This window comes from Thalassophryne amazonica, chromosome 6, assembly GCF_902500255.1.
Source record: "Thalassophryne amazonica chromosome 6, fThaAma1.1, whole genome shotgun sequence".
Taxonomy (NCBI): Eukaryota; Metazoa; Chordata; class Actinopteri; order Batrachoidiformes; family Batrachoididae; genus Thalassophryne; species Thalassophryne amazonica.
The window spans coordinates 84,053,783-84,066,220 of record NC_047108.1 but is presented as its reverse complement, the minus strand read 5'-3'; the positions used below and the strand labels follow the sequence as shown (position 1 = coordinate 84,066,220).

General features: G+C 37.3%; 1 protein-coding gene across 1 annotated transcript; it reads left to right on the top strand.

The window, feature by feature from the left end:
• The first annotated feature begins 397 nt into the window (after positions 1-397).
• Positions 398-4,981, top strand: LOC117511482 (rho GTPase-activating protein 6-like). The gene is made up of 5 exons (XM_034171503.1): positions 398-495; positions 2,951-3,186; positions 4,479-4,534; positions 4,641-4,791; positions 4,908-4,981. Exons 1-5 carry the CDS (start codon positions 398-400, stop codon positions 4,979-4,981), a joined length of 615 nt encoding a protein of 204 aa, XP_034027394.1.
• The last annotated feature ends 7,457 nt before the right edge of the window (positions 4,982-12,438 follow it).

Sequence of the window (12,438 nt, the reverse complement as noted above, 5' to 3'; positions counted from 1 at the left end):
TTCATTTTCAGACCCTGCACTTTTTGCAGATTCGGCTACCAGAATATTTCTGTAAGAAATATAGTAAATGTGTAAATACTTTTACAGAACAACCTGTACATTTTTAATAAGATCATCTGTTGTTGAAGGCAGGGTGGAGATGAGTGGCAGGAGTGATTTGTGATAGAAGGGCATCTCCCAGCGTGAAAGAGAACGTTAATAAAATGGTAATTAGGTGCGAACAAATAGACAAAAGAAAAGTTGGAGATGCTGTGATTTTTTTCCCTTGGAAGTGATGATGAGGTATTAGGTTCAAGCATGTCACAGGGACGGCACAGGTAGGGCAGTTTGGAGGTAAAGTGAGATTGAGATGATTTGGTTGTGTGCAGAGGAGGGATTAGAGTATATAGGGAGAAGGATGCTGAGGATGGAGGAGGAGGTTTATGGAGCTGGATCACCTGCTGTGGCAAACCCTGATGGGTGCAGCAAAAATAAGAACTTTGAAAAGGAGGCAAGGTAATTCATGTTAGATTGATTTAATCACCTCAAAGGGGAAAAAAAATGTGTTTTTATGGTATAAAGTAAATATATTTAAAATGTAGCGACTGAGAATTTAGCACCTCTGTACAGCTTTTACTCGTCTACCGTTTGAATATTCAGCAACAGTATTTAAAGCTTTAAGAGAATTACAAGGTTCAAGAATACTGGAACAGAATCAAACCGGGCTGTGCTCACACACACACACACACACACACACACACACACACACACACACACACACACACACACACACACACACACACACACACACACACACACACACACACACACACACACACACACTTTGATATACTTATGAGGACCAAGTGCATTACAACAGTTCAGAAAAGTATCATGTTTGACTGTGCTCACACATGCATGCACGTGCACACACACAAATGCAGAGAAAACTCTTGCCAATTATTTTATTTGTTTTATCTGTGAGAACTTCACATTTATCTCCAAAGTTCAGGATGCAGAAAACCCCAAACACCTCATGCAGCACTGTGCCCTTGGGTCACTGTGTGAGTGCAGAAAAAAGAAAAAAAACATTTGTGATACAACTCTGAACACTGGTCTCATAAGTAAATACAGCCGACATCAGTAATCCTCATGTCACTATGGGATCTGTATTATACACACACACACACACACACACACACACACACACACACACACACACACACACACACACACACACACACACACACACACACACACACACACACACACACACACACACACTGCCAGGTTGTGATTAAATTCTCTGTGGCCTATGATCCGTCTCTAAATCTTTGCAATTTTCATTTTGCGCAGCTTTAATGTGGATCATATTTGCTCTCAGAGTGCCCCATCTCCTAATCTGGAGCAATCTGATTTGAGCCTTGCTGGGCCAACATCTGACGTTAAGTCAACCAGTCACTCTCAAACAGCCAGCAAGTCTGCCACAAAACCTTCCTGCTGTCAATGAGGCCAAAATACCACGACACTGGAGATTTTGAATATTTTGTGGAAATGTTTGTCAAAGCAATAATTAACACTGAGATTATTGCAAATAGATGTTATACTTGACGTGATGACGACAAATGCTGTACACGTGCACATGTATTGATGTGGTTATTTTCTGGTGGGCATGGCTGGTGTAGTAGGCGTGGCTGTGTGTCTGTCAGTGGTAGAGGAAGAGACTCAATCATGAAAACTTTCTGCATGTCATGGCTGTCAAGGGTTTTTCTGTGATATTATTCTGATATTAAAGCATGTTTTTTTTGCAAACACCGGCACTAGATTTTCTCATGACTGTGGATGCAAACACACACACATGCAATGACCTTCTTTTCCAGGAAACATAAACTCACTCACTCATTCACTCACTCATCTTCAACCGTTTAGTCTAATGAAGGGTTGCAGGGGGCTGGAGACTATCCCAACAGTCATAGAGTGTGCAATTTTTCTTGAACTGAGGTTTCTATCGGTATCAGTTAAAAAAAAAAGTATGACTGACACCCATGTGGATCAATCCACTTAATCTATCTGAAATTCACCAAAATAAAAATATGACCTTTCAAATTTCACAAAAGTGGTGAAATTTAGTATTTTGATGCCTTTATGGCATCAAATCTCGTGCACAATCACGTTCTTGCTGGGGAGGCTGAGATTTCGTTGTCAGTGTAAACAAGCGTTTGTGGGTGGTGGAGTGGACAAGCAACAAGCAACTTGTTTGCAACATTGCGTCGTTATGGAGTTGAGTTCAACCAAAATATGTATTTAGGTTTTTAACTAAGATACAGTGTGTGTGTGTATATATATATATATATATATATATATATATATATATATATATATTTATATTCTGGGATACTCTAAAACTGTGAATACCAAAATCCAAGCATTATAATTACAACTCATCTTAATGAAGAGTACATATTTACTTGGGGGAATTCCATAGCAAATATTTTCTTTCCTTCTAACAAGACCTGGCTCACTTGCATGATGTGCATTCCCGGGTTGTGCACGCTAACATCCGTAAGATGTCTTGTAAATCACTTCAGAGTCGTTATCTGGTTTCAAAAACAGTGTGTTACATTTAGGAGTGTTCATTTCTCGCAGAAAACAGGTGAAGATCTGTGAGCAGCAACATGGTTTCATGCCGAGAAAGAGCACTACAGATGCAGTGTTTGCTCTGAGAATACTGTTGGAGAAGTACAGAGAAGGCCAGAAAGAGTTACATTGTGTGTTTGTGGACTTAGAAAAAGCTTATGATAGGGTGCCAAGAGAAGAGCTGTGGTATTGTATGAGGAAGTCTGGAGTGGCAGTGAAGTGTTGATGGCTGCTAGTTTGTGATGATGACTGTTAGTTTGTGATAATGGCTGCTAGTTTGTGTTGATGGCTGCTAGTTTGTGATGATGACTGTGACATGTGATCTTAAAATCAGGACATTGTCACGGTGTCCTTATCAACTCTCTGCTTGGCAGGGTGGAGTGTCTGTGGATTGCATCACTGACTTGGATGATAACCAGTCTCGGCTCTTGGAGGCCCTCCAGCTGTCTCCCCCCATAGATGCAGCTGGAAAAAGGAAGAAGCGCCATGACAAAAAGCTGAGCCTAAATCCAATTTACAGACAAGTTCCCAGAGTAGTGGACATCTGCTGCCAGCACCTGGAAAAATACGGTACATTTAGTCTCACCATGTAAAAGCTACAGTCTATCAGACTCCAAAGAATCTTGCGGAGCTTAAGGTTAGACCTTACCCATCTGAAGTCGACCCTTGGGGAGATTTTGTTGTGATTTGGCACTATATAACTGAACTGAATTGCATTATTTGTGATTATTATAAAATGTCTTGTTTGTCATTTTCTCTTTAAGTGGGCTTAAAAAACACTGAAGAATACATGCCTTTGTCAAAGCCTGACAATTTTCAACTGACTTGAAGACTAGGTGGGGAATGCTGTTTTTGCCAAAATACAAATAACGTGAACATAAATGAGACATTATAAAATATTTTCATTAAAAATTTCTGGTTATGCATCTAATTGAAAATCTAGTCAACTTTTTCTTTGAAGGAAGGCCCGTCTCCCCACCAAATTTGACAGAATTATTAATTAATTAGTTAATTTAATCAATTGATGTGTTTTTGAGATATCACGCAGAAGGTTTAAAAAACCCATATGTTTGTAATATGGGTTGGACTTAATATGGTTGATGAACCTGTGGTGCCTTAGCTGAGCCATGGATGGCCATCAAGTTAGAATATCCAATAAATTCTAAGTAATTTTGCTCTATAATGAAAAAGTGGTTATAGATTTTTGTATTCCACAATTATGTTCCATAAGAACAAGTCATGTTACCCAACACTCATGCAAACTGAGCCGTTTTTCAGGATCTTTAAATGTATATTTTATTCATTTTAAATTAGGTATATCCTAGCCGCGGTTTTCCCCCTTTTGTAGCAACATGTCCAAACCAGGAAGAAGAATCACCTGAAGAATTAATATTGCAAACCAAAAAAAATCTGTGAATTATTTCATACATTAGGATTAAAGATACATAAGATGGGGTTTACAAAAATTTTACCCTGTAGAATTTTATGTATTTAGTTAGTACCGTGAACAAAAAATTAAGGTGAATGTTGGAAAATTAAATTGAATGTTGGTCATATTATTTAACTTTGTGACAAATACTGCCTGCAACAACACTCAGGGAAACAGATTCCAATCAACCTTTTGTACTTTCAAGATGTTTTTTTGTTCCTCTTCATTATTGTAGGTTTTGTTTCTAAAAACAAGCCAACTATGAACATGTGAGAAAAATGTGGTGATTTATAAAAGAGCAAGGTTGCACAAATGATGACTGAGCTTGTCTTACTTCATGCTGTTGAGTAATCCTGCAGCAGTTGGTTTATGTTGCATTTTGAAGTGTAATTCAGCTCTCTGTTGGCAATTTCTGAGACATCTTTTTCTTTAGGACTTCAAACGGTGGGCATTTTCCGTGTTGGCAGTTCCAAAAAGAGAGTACGGCAGGTAAAGATTGAGCTCCGATGCATGTATTCCACCTTGTGTATTGAATGAATTGCACCTAGCGCAGCGATGGATCGTCCGTAGTAGGTGTTGTGATTATTTCTTCCAGCTTCGTGAGGAATTTGATAAAGGGTTGGAGGTACATTTGGATGAGGACCACAGCGTTCATGACGTGGGAGCATTGCTTAAAGAATTCCTCAGAGACATGCCTGATCCGCTGCTGACCAGAGAACTGTACACAGCCTTCATCAACACAACGTGTAAGATGCCACATGAACACACACACACACCAAGCTGTGGTTCGCTGCTAAATAAAACTTTGGGTTTTTTTTCAATCTTGGTTTGGAATTTGATTATTTGATTTCTTTTTCTGCAGTGCTGGATTATTCAGACCAAGACAGCACCATTCAGCTCCTGATGTTTCTGCTTCCTCCCTGTAACATAACATAATAAAGCAAAATCAATCAATCAATCAATTTTTTTTTATATAGCGCCAAATCACAACAAACAGTTGCCCCGAGGCGCTTTATATTGTAAGGCAAGGCCATACAATAATTATGTAAAACCCCAACGGTCAAAACGACCCCCTGTGAGCAAGCACTTGGCTACAGTGGGAAGGAAAAACTCCCTTTTAACAGGAAGAAACCTCCAGCAGAACCAGGCTCAGGGAGGGGCAGTCTTCTGCTGGGACTGGTTGGGGCTGAGGGAGAGAACCAGGAAAAAGACATGCTGTGGAGGGGAGCAGAGATCGATCACGAATGATTAAATGCAGAGTGGTGCATACAGAGCAAAAAGAGAAAGAAACAGTGCATCATGGGAACCCCGCAGCAGGCTACGTCTATAGCAGCATAACTAAGGGATGGTTCAGGGTCACCTGATCCAGCCCTAACTATAAGCTTTAGCAAAAAGGAAAGTTTTAAGCCTAATCTTAAAAGTAGAGAGGGTGTCTGTCTCCCTGATCTGAATTGGGAGCTGGTTCCACAGGAGAGGAGCCTGAAAGCTGAAGGCTCTGCCTCCCATTCTACTCTTACAAACCCTAGGAGCTACAAGTAAGCCTGCAGTCTGAGAGCGAAGCGCTCTATTGGGGTGATATGGTACTACGAGGTCCCTAAGATAAGATGGGACCTGATTATTCAAAACCTTATAAGGTTTTTTATTATTTTAGATAATGATCTAAAATAAAGCAAAGCAAAAGTGAACAAAAACACAATGCAAAGACAAAAATAAAGCAAAAGTGAACAAAAACACAGTGTGCAGACTAAAGCAAAAGTGAGCAAAAACACAATGCAAAGACAAAAATAAAGCAAAAGTGAACAAAAACACAATGCAAAGACAAAAATAAAGCAAAAGTGAACAAAAACACAGTGTGCAGACTAAAGCAAAAGTGAACAAAAACACAATGCAAAGACAAAAATAAAGCAAAAGTGAACAAAAACACAGTGTGCAGACTCAAATAAAGAAACAAAAACACAGTGTGCAGACTCAAATAAAGCAATGCTGAACAAAAATAAAGCAAACGTGAACAAAACCACAATGTGCAGACTAAAGCAAAAGTGAACAAAAACACAATGCAAAGACAAAAATAAAGCAAAAGTGAACAAAAACACAATGCAAAGACAAAAATAAAGCAAAAGTGAACAAAACCACAATGAGCAGACTAAAGAAAAAGTAAACACAATGCGAAGACAAAAATAATGCAACGGTGAACAAAAATAAAGCAAAAGTGAACAAAACCACAATGAGCAGACTAAAGCAAAAGTAAACACAATGCGAAGACAAAAATAACGCAACGGTGAACAAAAATAAAGCAAAAGTGAACAAAAACACAATGTGCAGACTAAAATAAAGTAAAAGTGAACCAAACCGCAATGTGCAGATTAAAGCAAAAATGAACAAAAACACAATGCAAAGACAAAAATAAAGCGAAAGTGAACAAAAACACAGTGTGCAGACTAAAGCAAAAGTGAACAAAAACACAATGCAAAGACAAAAATAAAGCAAAAGTGAACAAAAACACAGTGTGCAGACTCAAATAAAACAATGCTGAACAAAAATAAAGCAAACGTGAACAAAACCACAATGTGCAGACTAAAGCAAAAGTGAACAAAAACACAATGCAAAGACAAAAATAAAGCAAAAGTGAACAAAAACACAATGCAAAGACAAAAATAAAGCAAAAGTGAACAAAAACACAGTGTGCAGACTCAAATAAAACAATGCTGAACAAAAATAAAGCAAACGTGAACAAAACCACAATGTGCAGACTAACGCAAAAGTGAACAAAAACACAATGCAAAGACAAAAATAAAGCAAAAGTGAACAAAAACACAATGCAAAGACAAAAATAAAGCAAAAGTGAACAAAACCACAATGAACAGACTAAAGCAAAAGTAAGTAAGTAAGAAGAAGAATTTTAAATTCTATTCTAGAATTAACAGGAAGCCAATGAAGAGAGGCCAATATGGGTGAGATATGCTCTCTCCTTCTAGTCCCCGTTAGTACTCTAGCTGCAGCATTTTGAATTAACTGAAGGCTTTTTAGGGAACTTTTAGGACAACCTGATAATAATGAATTACAATAGTCCAGCCTAGAGGAAATAAATGCATGAATTAGTTTTTCAGCATCACTCTGAGACAAGACCTTTCTAATTTTAGAGATATTGCGTAAATGCAAAAAAGCAGTCCTACATATTTGTTTAATATGCGCTTTGAATGACATATCCTGATCAAAAATGACTCCAAGATTTCTCACAGTATTACTAGAGGTCAGGGTAATGCCATCCAGAGTAAGGATCTGGTTAGACACCATGTTTCTAAGATTTGTGGGGCCAAGTACAATAACTTCAGTTTTATCTGAGTTTAAAAGCAGGAAATTAGAGGTCATCCATGTCTTTATGTCTGTAAGACAATCCTGCAGTTTAGCTAATTGGTGTGTGTCCTCTGGCTTCATGGATAGATAAAGCTGGGTATCATCTGCGTAACAATGAAAATTTAAGCAATACCGTCTAATAATACTGCCTAAGGGAAGCATGTATAAAGTGAATAAAATTGGTCCTAGCACAGAACCTTGTGGAACTCCATAATTAACTTTAGTCTGTGAAGAAGATTCCCCATTCACATGAACAAATTGTAATCTATTAGACAAATATGATTCAAACCACTGCAGCGCAGTGCCTTTAATACCTATGGCATGCTCTAATCTCTGTAATAAAATTTTATGGTCAACAGTATCAAAAGCAGCACTGAGGTCTAACAGAACAAGCACAGAGATGAGTCCACTGTCCGAGGCCATAAGAAGATCATTTGTAACCTTCACTAATGCTGTTTCTGTACTATGATGAATTCTAAAACCTGACTGAAACTCTTCAAATAGACCATTCCTCTGCAGATGATCAGTTGGCTGTTTTACAACTACCCTTTCAAGAATTTTTGAGAGAAAAGGAAGGTTGGAGATTGGCCTATAATTAGCTAAGATAGCTGTGTCAAGTGATGGCTTTTTAAGTAATGGTTTAATTACTGCCACCTTAAAAGCCTGTGGTACATAGCCAACTAACAAAGATAGATTGATCATATTTAAGATTGAAGCATTAAATAATGGTAGGGCTTCCTTGAGCAGCCTGGTAGGAATGGGGTCTAATAAACATGTTGATGGTTTGGATGAAGTAACTAATGAAAATAACTCAGACAGAACAATCGGAGAGAAAGAGTCTAACCAAATACCGGCATCACTGAAAGCAGCCAAAGATAACGATACGTCTTTGGGATGGTTATGAGTAATTTTTTCTCTAATAGTTAAAATTTTGTTAGCAAAGAAAGTCATGAAGTCATTACTAGTTAAAGTTAATGGAATACTCAGCTCAATAGAGCTCTGACTCTTTGTCAGCCTGGCTACAGTGCTGAAAAGAAACCTGGGGTTGTTCTTATTTTCTTCAATTAGTGATGAGTAGAAAGATGTCCTAGCTTTATGGAGGGCTTTTTTATAGAGCAACAGACTCTTTTTCCAGGCTAAGTGAAGATCTTCTAAATTAGTGAGACGCCATTTCCTCTCCAACTTACGGGTTATCTGCTTTAAGCTACGAGTTTGTGAGTTATACCACAGAGTCAGGCACTTCTGATTTAAAGCTCTCTTTTTCAGAGGAGCTACAGCATCCAAAGTTGTCTTCAATGAGGATGTAAAACTATTGACGAGATACTCTATCTCACTTACAGAGTTTAGGTAGCTACTCTGCACTGTGTTGGTATATGGTATTAGAGAACATAAAGAAGGAATCATATCCTTAAACCTAGTTACAGCGCTTTCTGAAAGACTTCTAGTGTAATGAAACTTATTCCCCACTGCTAGGTAGTCCATCAGAGTAAATGTAAATGTTATTAAGAAATGATCAGACAGAAGGGAGTTTTCAGGGAATACTGTTAAGTCTTCTATTTCCATACCATAAGTCAGAACAAGATCTAAGATATGATTAAGACAGACACCCTCTCTACTTTTAAGATTAGGCTTAAAACTTTCCTTTTTGCTAAAGCTTATAGTTAGGGCTGGATCAGGTGACCCTGAACCATCCCTTAGTTCTGCTGCTATAGACGTAGACTGCTGGGGGGTTCCCATGATGCACTGTTTCTTTCTCTTTTTGCTCTGTATGCACCACTCTGCATTTAATCATTAGTGATCGATCTCTGCTCCCCTCCACAGCATGTCTTTTTCCTGGTTCTCTCCCTCAGCCCCAACCAGTCCCAGCAGAAGACTGCCCCTCCCTGAGCCTGGTTCTGCTGGAGGTTTCTTCCTGTTAAAAGGGAGTTTTTCCTTCCCACTGTAGCCAAGTGCTTGCTCACAGGGGGTCGTTTTGACCGTTGGGGTTTTACATAATTATTGTATGGCCTTGCCTTACAATATGAAGCGCCTTGGGGCAACTGTTTGTTGTGATTTGGCGCTATATAAAAAAATTGATTGATTGATTGATTAAAGTGGTGGGTGGACTCATTTACATTTTGAGCAAAGCCAATAGAGTCTAATAATAGATTAAATGCAGCGTTGAGGCTGTCATTCTCAGCATCTGTGTGGATGTTAAAATCGCCCACTATAATTATCTTATCTGAGCTAAGCACTAAGTCAGACAAAAGGTCTGAAAATTCACAGAGAAACTCACAGTAACGACCAGGTGGACGATAGATAATAACAAATAAAACTGGTTTTTGGGACTTCCAATTTGGATGGACAAGACTAAGAGTCAAGCTTTCAAATGAATTAAAGCTCTGTCTGGGTTTTTGATTAATTAATAAGATGGAATGGAAGATTGCTGCTAATCCTCCGCCCCGGCCCGTGCTACGAGCATTCTGACAGTTAGTGTGACTCGGGGGTGTTGACTCATTTAAACTAACATATTCATCCTGCTGTGAACAAAGTGAACAAAACCACAATTTGAAGACTAAAATAAAGCAAAAGTGAACAAAATCACAGTGTGCAGACTAAAGCAAAAGTGAACAAAACCACAATTTGAAGACTAAAATGAAGCAAAAATGAACAAAAACACAGTGTGCAGACTCATAAAAAGCAACGGTGAACAAAAACATAGTGTGCAGACTCAAATAAAGCAATGGTGAACAAAAATAAAGCAAATGTGAACAAAACCACAATGTGCAGACCAAAGCAAAAGTGAAAAAAACACAATGCAAAGACAAAAATAAAGCAAAAGTGAACAAAAACACAGTGTGCAGACTCAAATAAAGCAAAGGTGAACAAAAATGAAGCAAAAGTGAACAAAACCACAATGTGCAGACTAAAATAAAGCAAAAGCGAAGAAAGACAATGTGCAGACTAAAATAAAGCAACGGTGAACAAAAATGAATTAAAAGTGAACAAAACAACAATGTGCAGATTAAAGCAAAAATAAACACAATGCGAAGACAAAATTAAAGCAACGGTGAACAAAAACACAATGTGAAGACTCAAATAAAGCAACGGTGAACAAAAATAAAGCAAACGTGAACAAAACCACAATTTGAAGACTAAAATAAAGCAAAAGTGAACAAAAACGCAGTGTGCAGACTAAAATGAAGCAAAAATGAACAAAAGCACAGTGTGCAGACTCATAAAAAGCAACGGTGAACAAAAACATAGTGTGCAGACTCAAATAAAGCAATGGTGAACAAAAATAAAGCAAACGTGAACAAAACCACAATGTGCAGACCAAAGCAAAAGTGAAAAAACACAATGCAAAGACAAAAATAAAGCAAAAGTGAACAAAACCACAATGTGCAGACTAAAATAAAGCAAAGCAAAAGTGAACAAAAACACAATGCAAAGACAAAAATAAAGCAAAGGTGAACAAAAACACAGTGTGCAGACTAAAGCAAAAGTGAACAAAAACACAATGCAAAGACAAAAATAAAGCAAAAGTGAACAAAAACACAGTGTGCAGACTCAAATAAAGAAACAAAAACACAGTGTGCAGACTCAAATAAAGCAATGCTGAACAAAAATAAAGCAAACGTGAACAAAACCACAATGTGCAGACTAAAGCAAAAGTGAACAAAAACACAATGCAAAGACAAAAATAAAGCAAAAGTGAACAAAAACACAATGCAAAGACAAAAATAAAACAAAAGTGAACAAAACCACAATGAGCAGACTAAAGCAAAAGTAAACACAATGCGAAGACAAAAATAACGCAACGGTGAACAAAAATAAAGCAAAAGTGAACAAAAACACAATGTGCAGACTAAAATAAAGTAAAAGTGAACAAAAACACAATGTGCAGACTAAAATAAAGCAAACGTGAACAAAACCACAATGTGCAGACTAAAGCAAAAGTGAACAAAAACACAATGCAAAGACAAAAATAAAGCAAAAGTGAACAAAAACACAATGCAAAGACAAAAATAAAGCAAAAGTGAACAAAACCACAATGAGCAGACTAAAGCAAAAGTAAACACAATGCGAAGACAAAAATAACGCAACGGTGAACAAAAATAAAGCAAAAGTGAACAAAACCACAATGTGCAGACTAAAATAAAGTAAAAGTGAACAAAAACATAGTGTGCAGACTCAAATAAAGCAATGGTGAACAAAAATAAAGCAAACATGAACAAAACCACAATGTGCAGACCAAAGCAAAAGTGAAAAAAACACAATGCAAAGACAAAAATAAAGCAAAAGTGAACAAAACCACAATGTGCAGACTAAAATAAAGCAAAGCAAAAGTGAACAAAAACACAATGCAAAGACAAAAATAAAGCAAAAGTGAACAAAAACACAGTGTGCAGACTAAAGCAAAAGTGAGCAAAAACACAATGCAAAGACAAAAATAAAGCAAAAGTGAACAAAAACACAATGCAAAGACAAAAATAAAGCAAAAGTGAACAAAAACACAGTGTGCAGACTAAAGCAAAAGTGAACAAAAACACAATGCAAAGACAAAAATAAAGCAAAAGTGAACAAAAACACAGTGTGCAGACTCAAATAAAGAAACAAAAACACAGTGTGCAGACTCAAATAAAGCAATGCTGAACAAAAATAAAGCAAACGTGAACAAAACCACAATGTGCAGACTAAAGCAAAAGTGAACAAAAACACAATGCAAAGACAAAAATAAAGCAAAAGTGAACAAAAACACAATGCAAAGACGAAAATAAAGCAAAAGTGAACAAAACCACAATGAGCAGACTAAAGCAAAAGTAAACACAATGCGAAGACAAAAATAATGCAACGGTGAACAAAAATAAAGCAAAAGTGAACAAAACCACAATGAGCAGACTAAAGCAAAAGTAAACACAATGCGAAGACAAAAATAACGCAACGGTGAACAAAAATAAAGCAAAAGTGAACAAAAACACAATGTGCAGACTAAAATAAAGTAAAAGCCGCAAACCGCAATGTGCAGATTGCTAAATGTTCTGTGTTGCCAGCATATA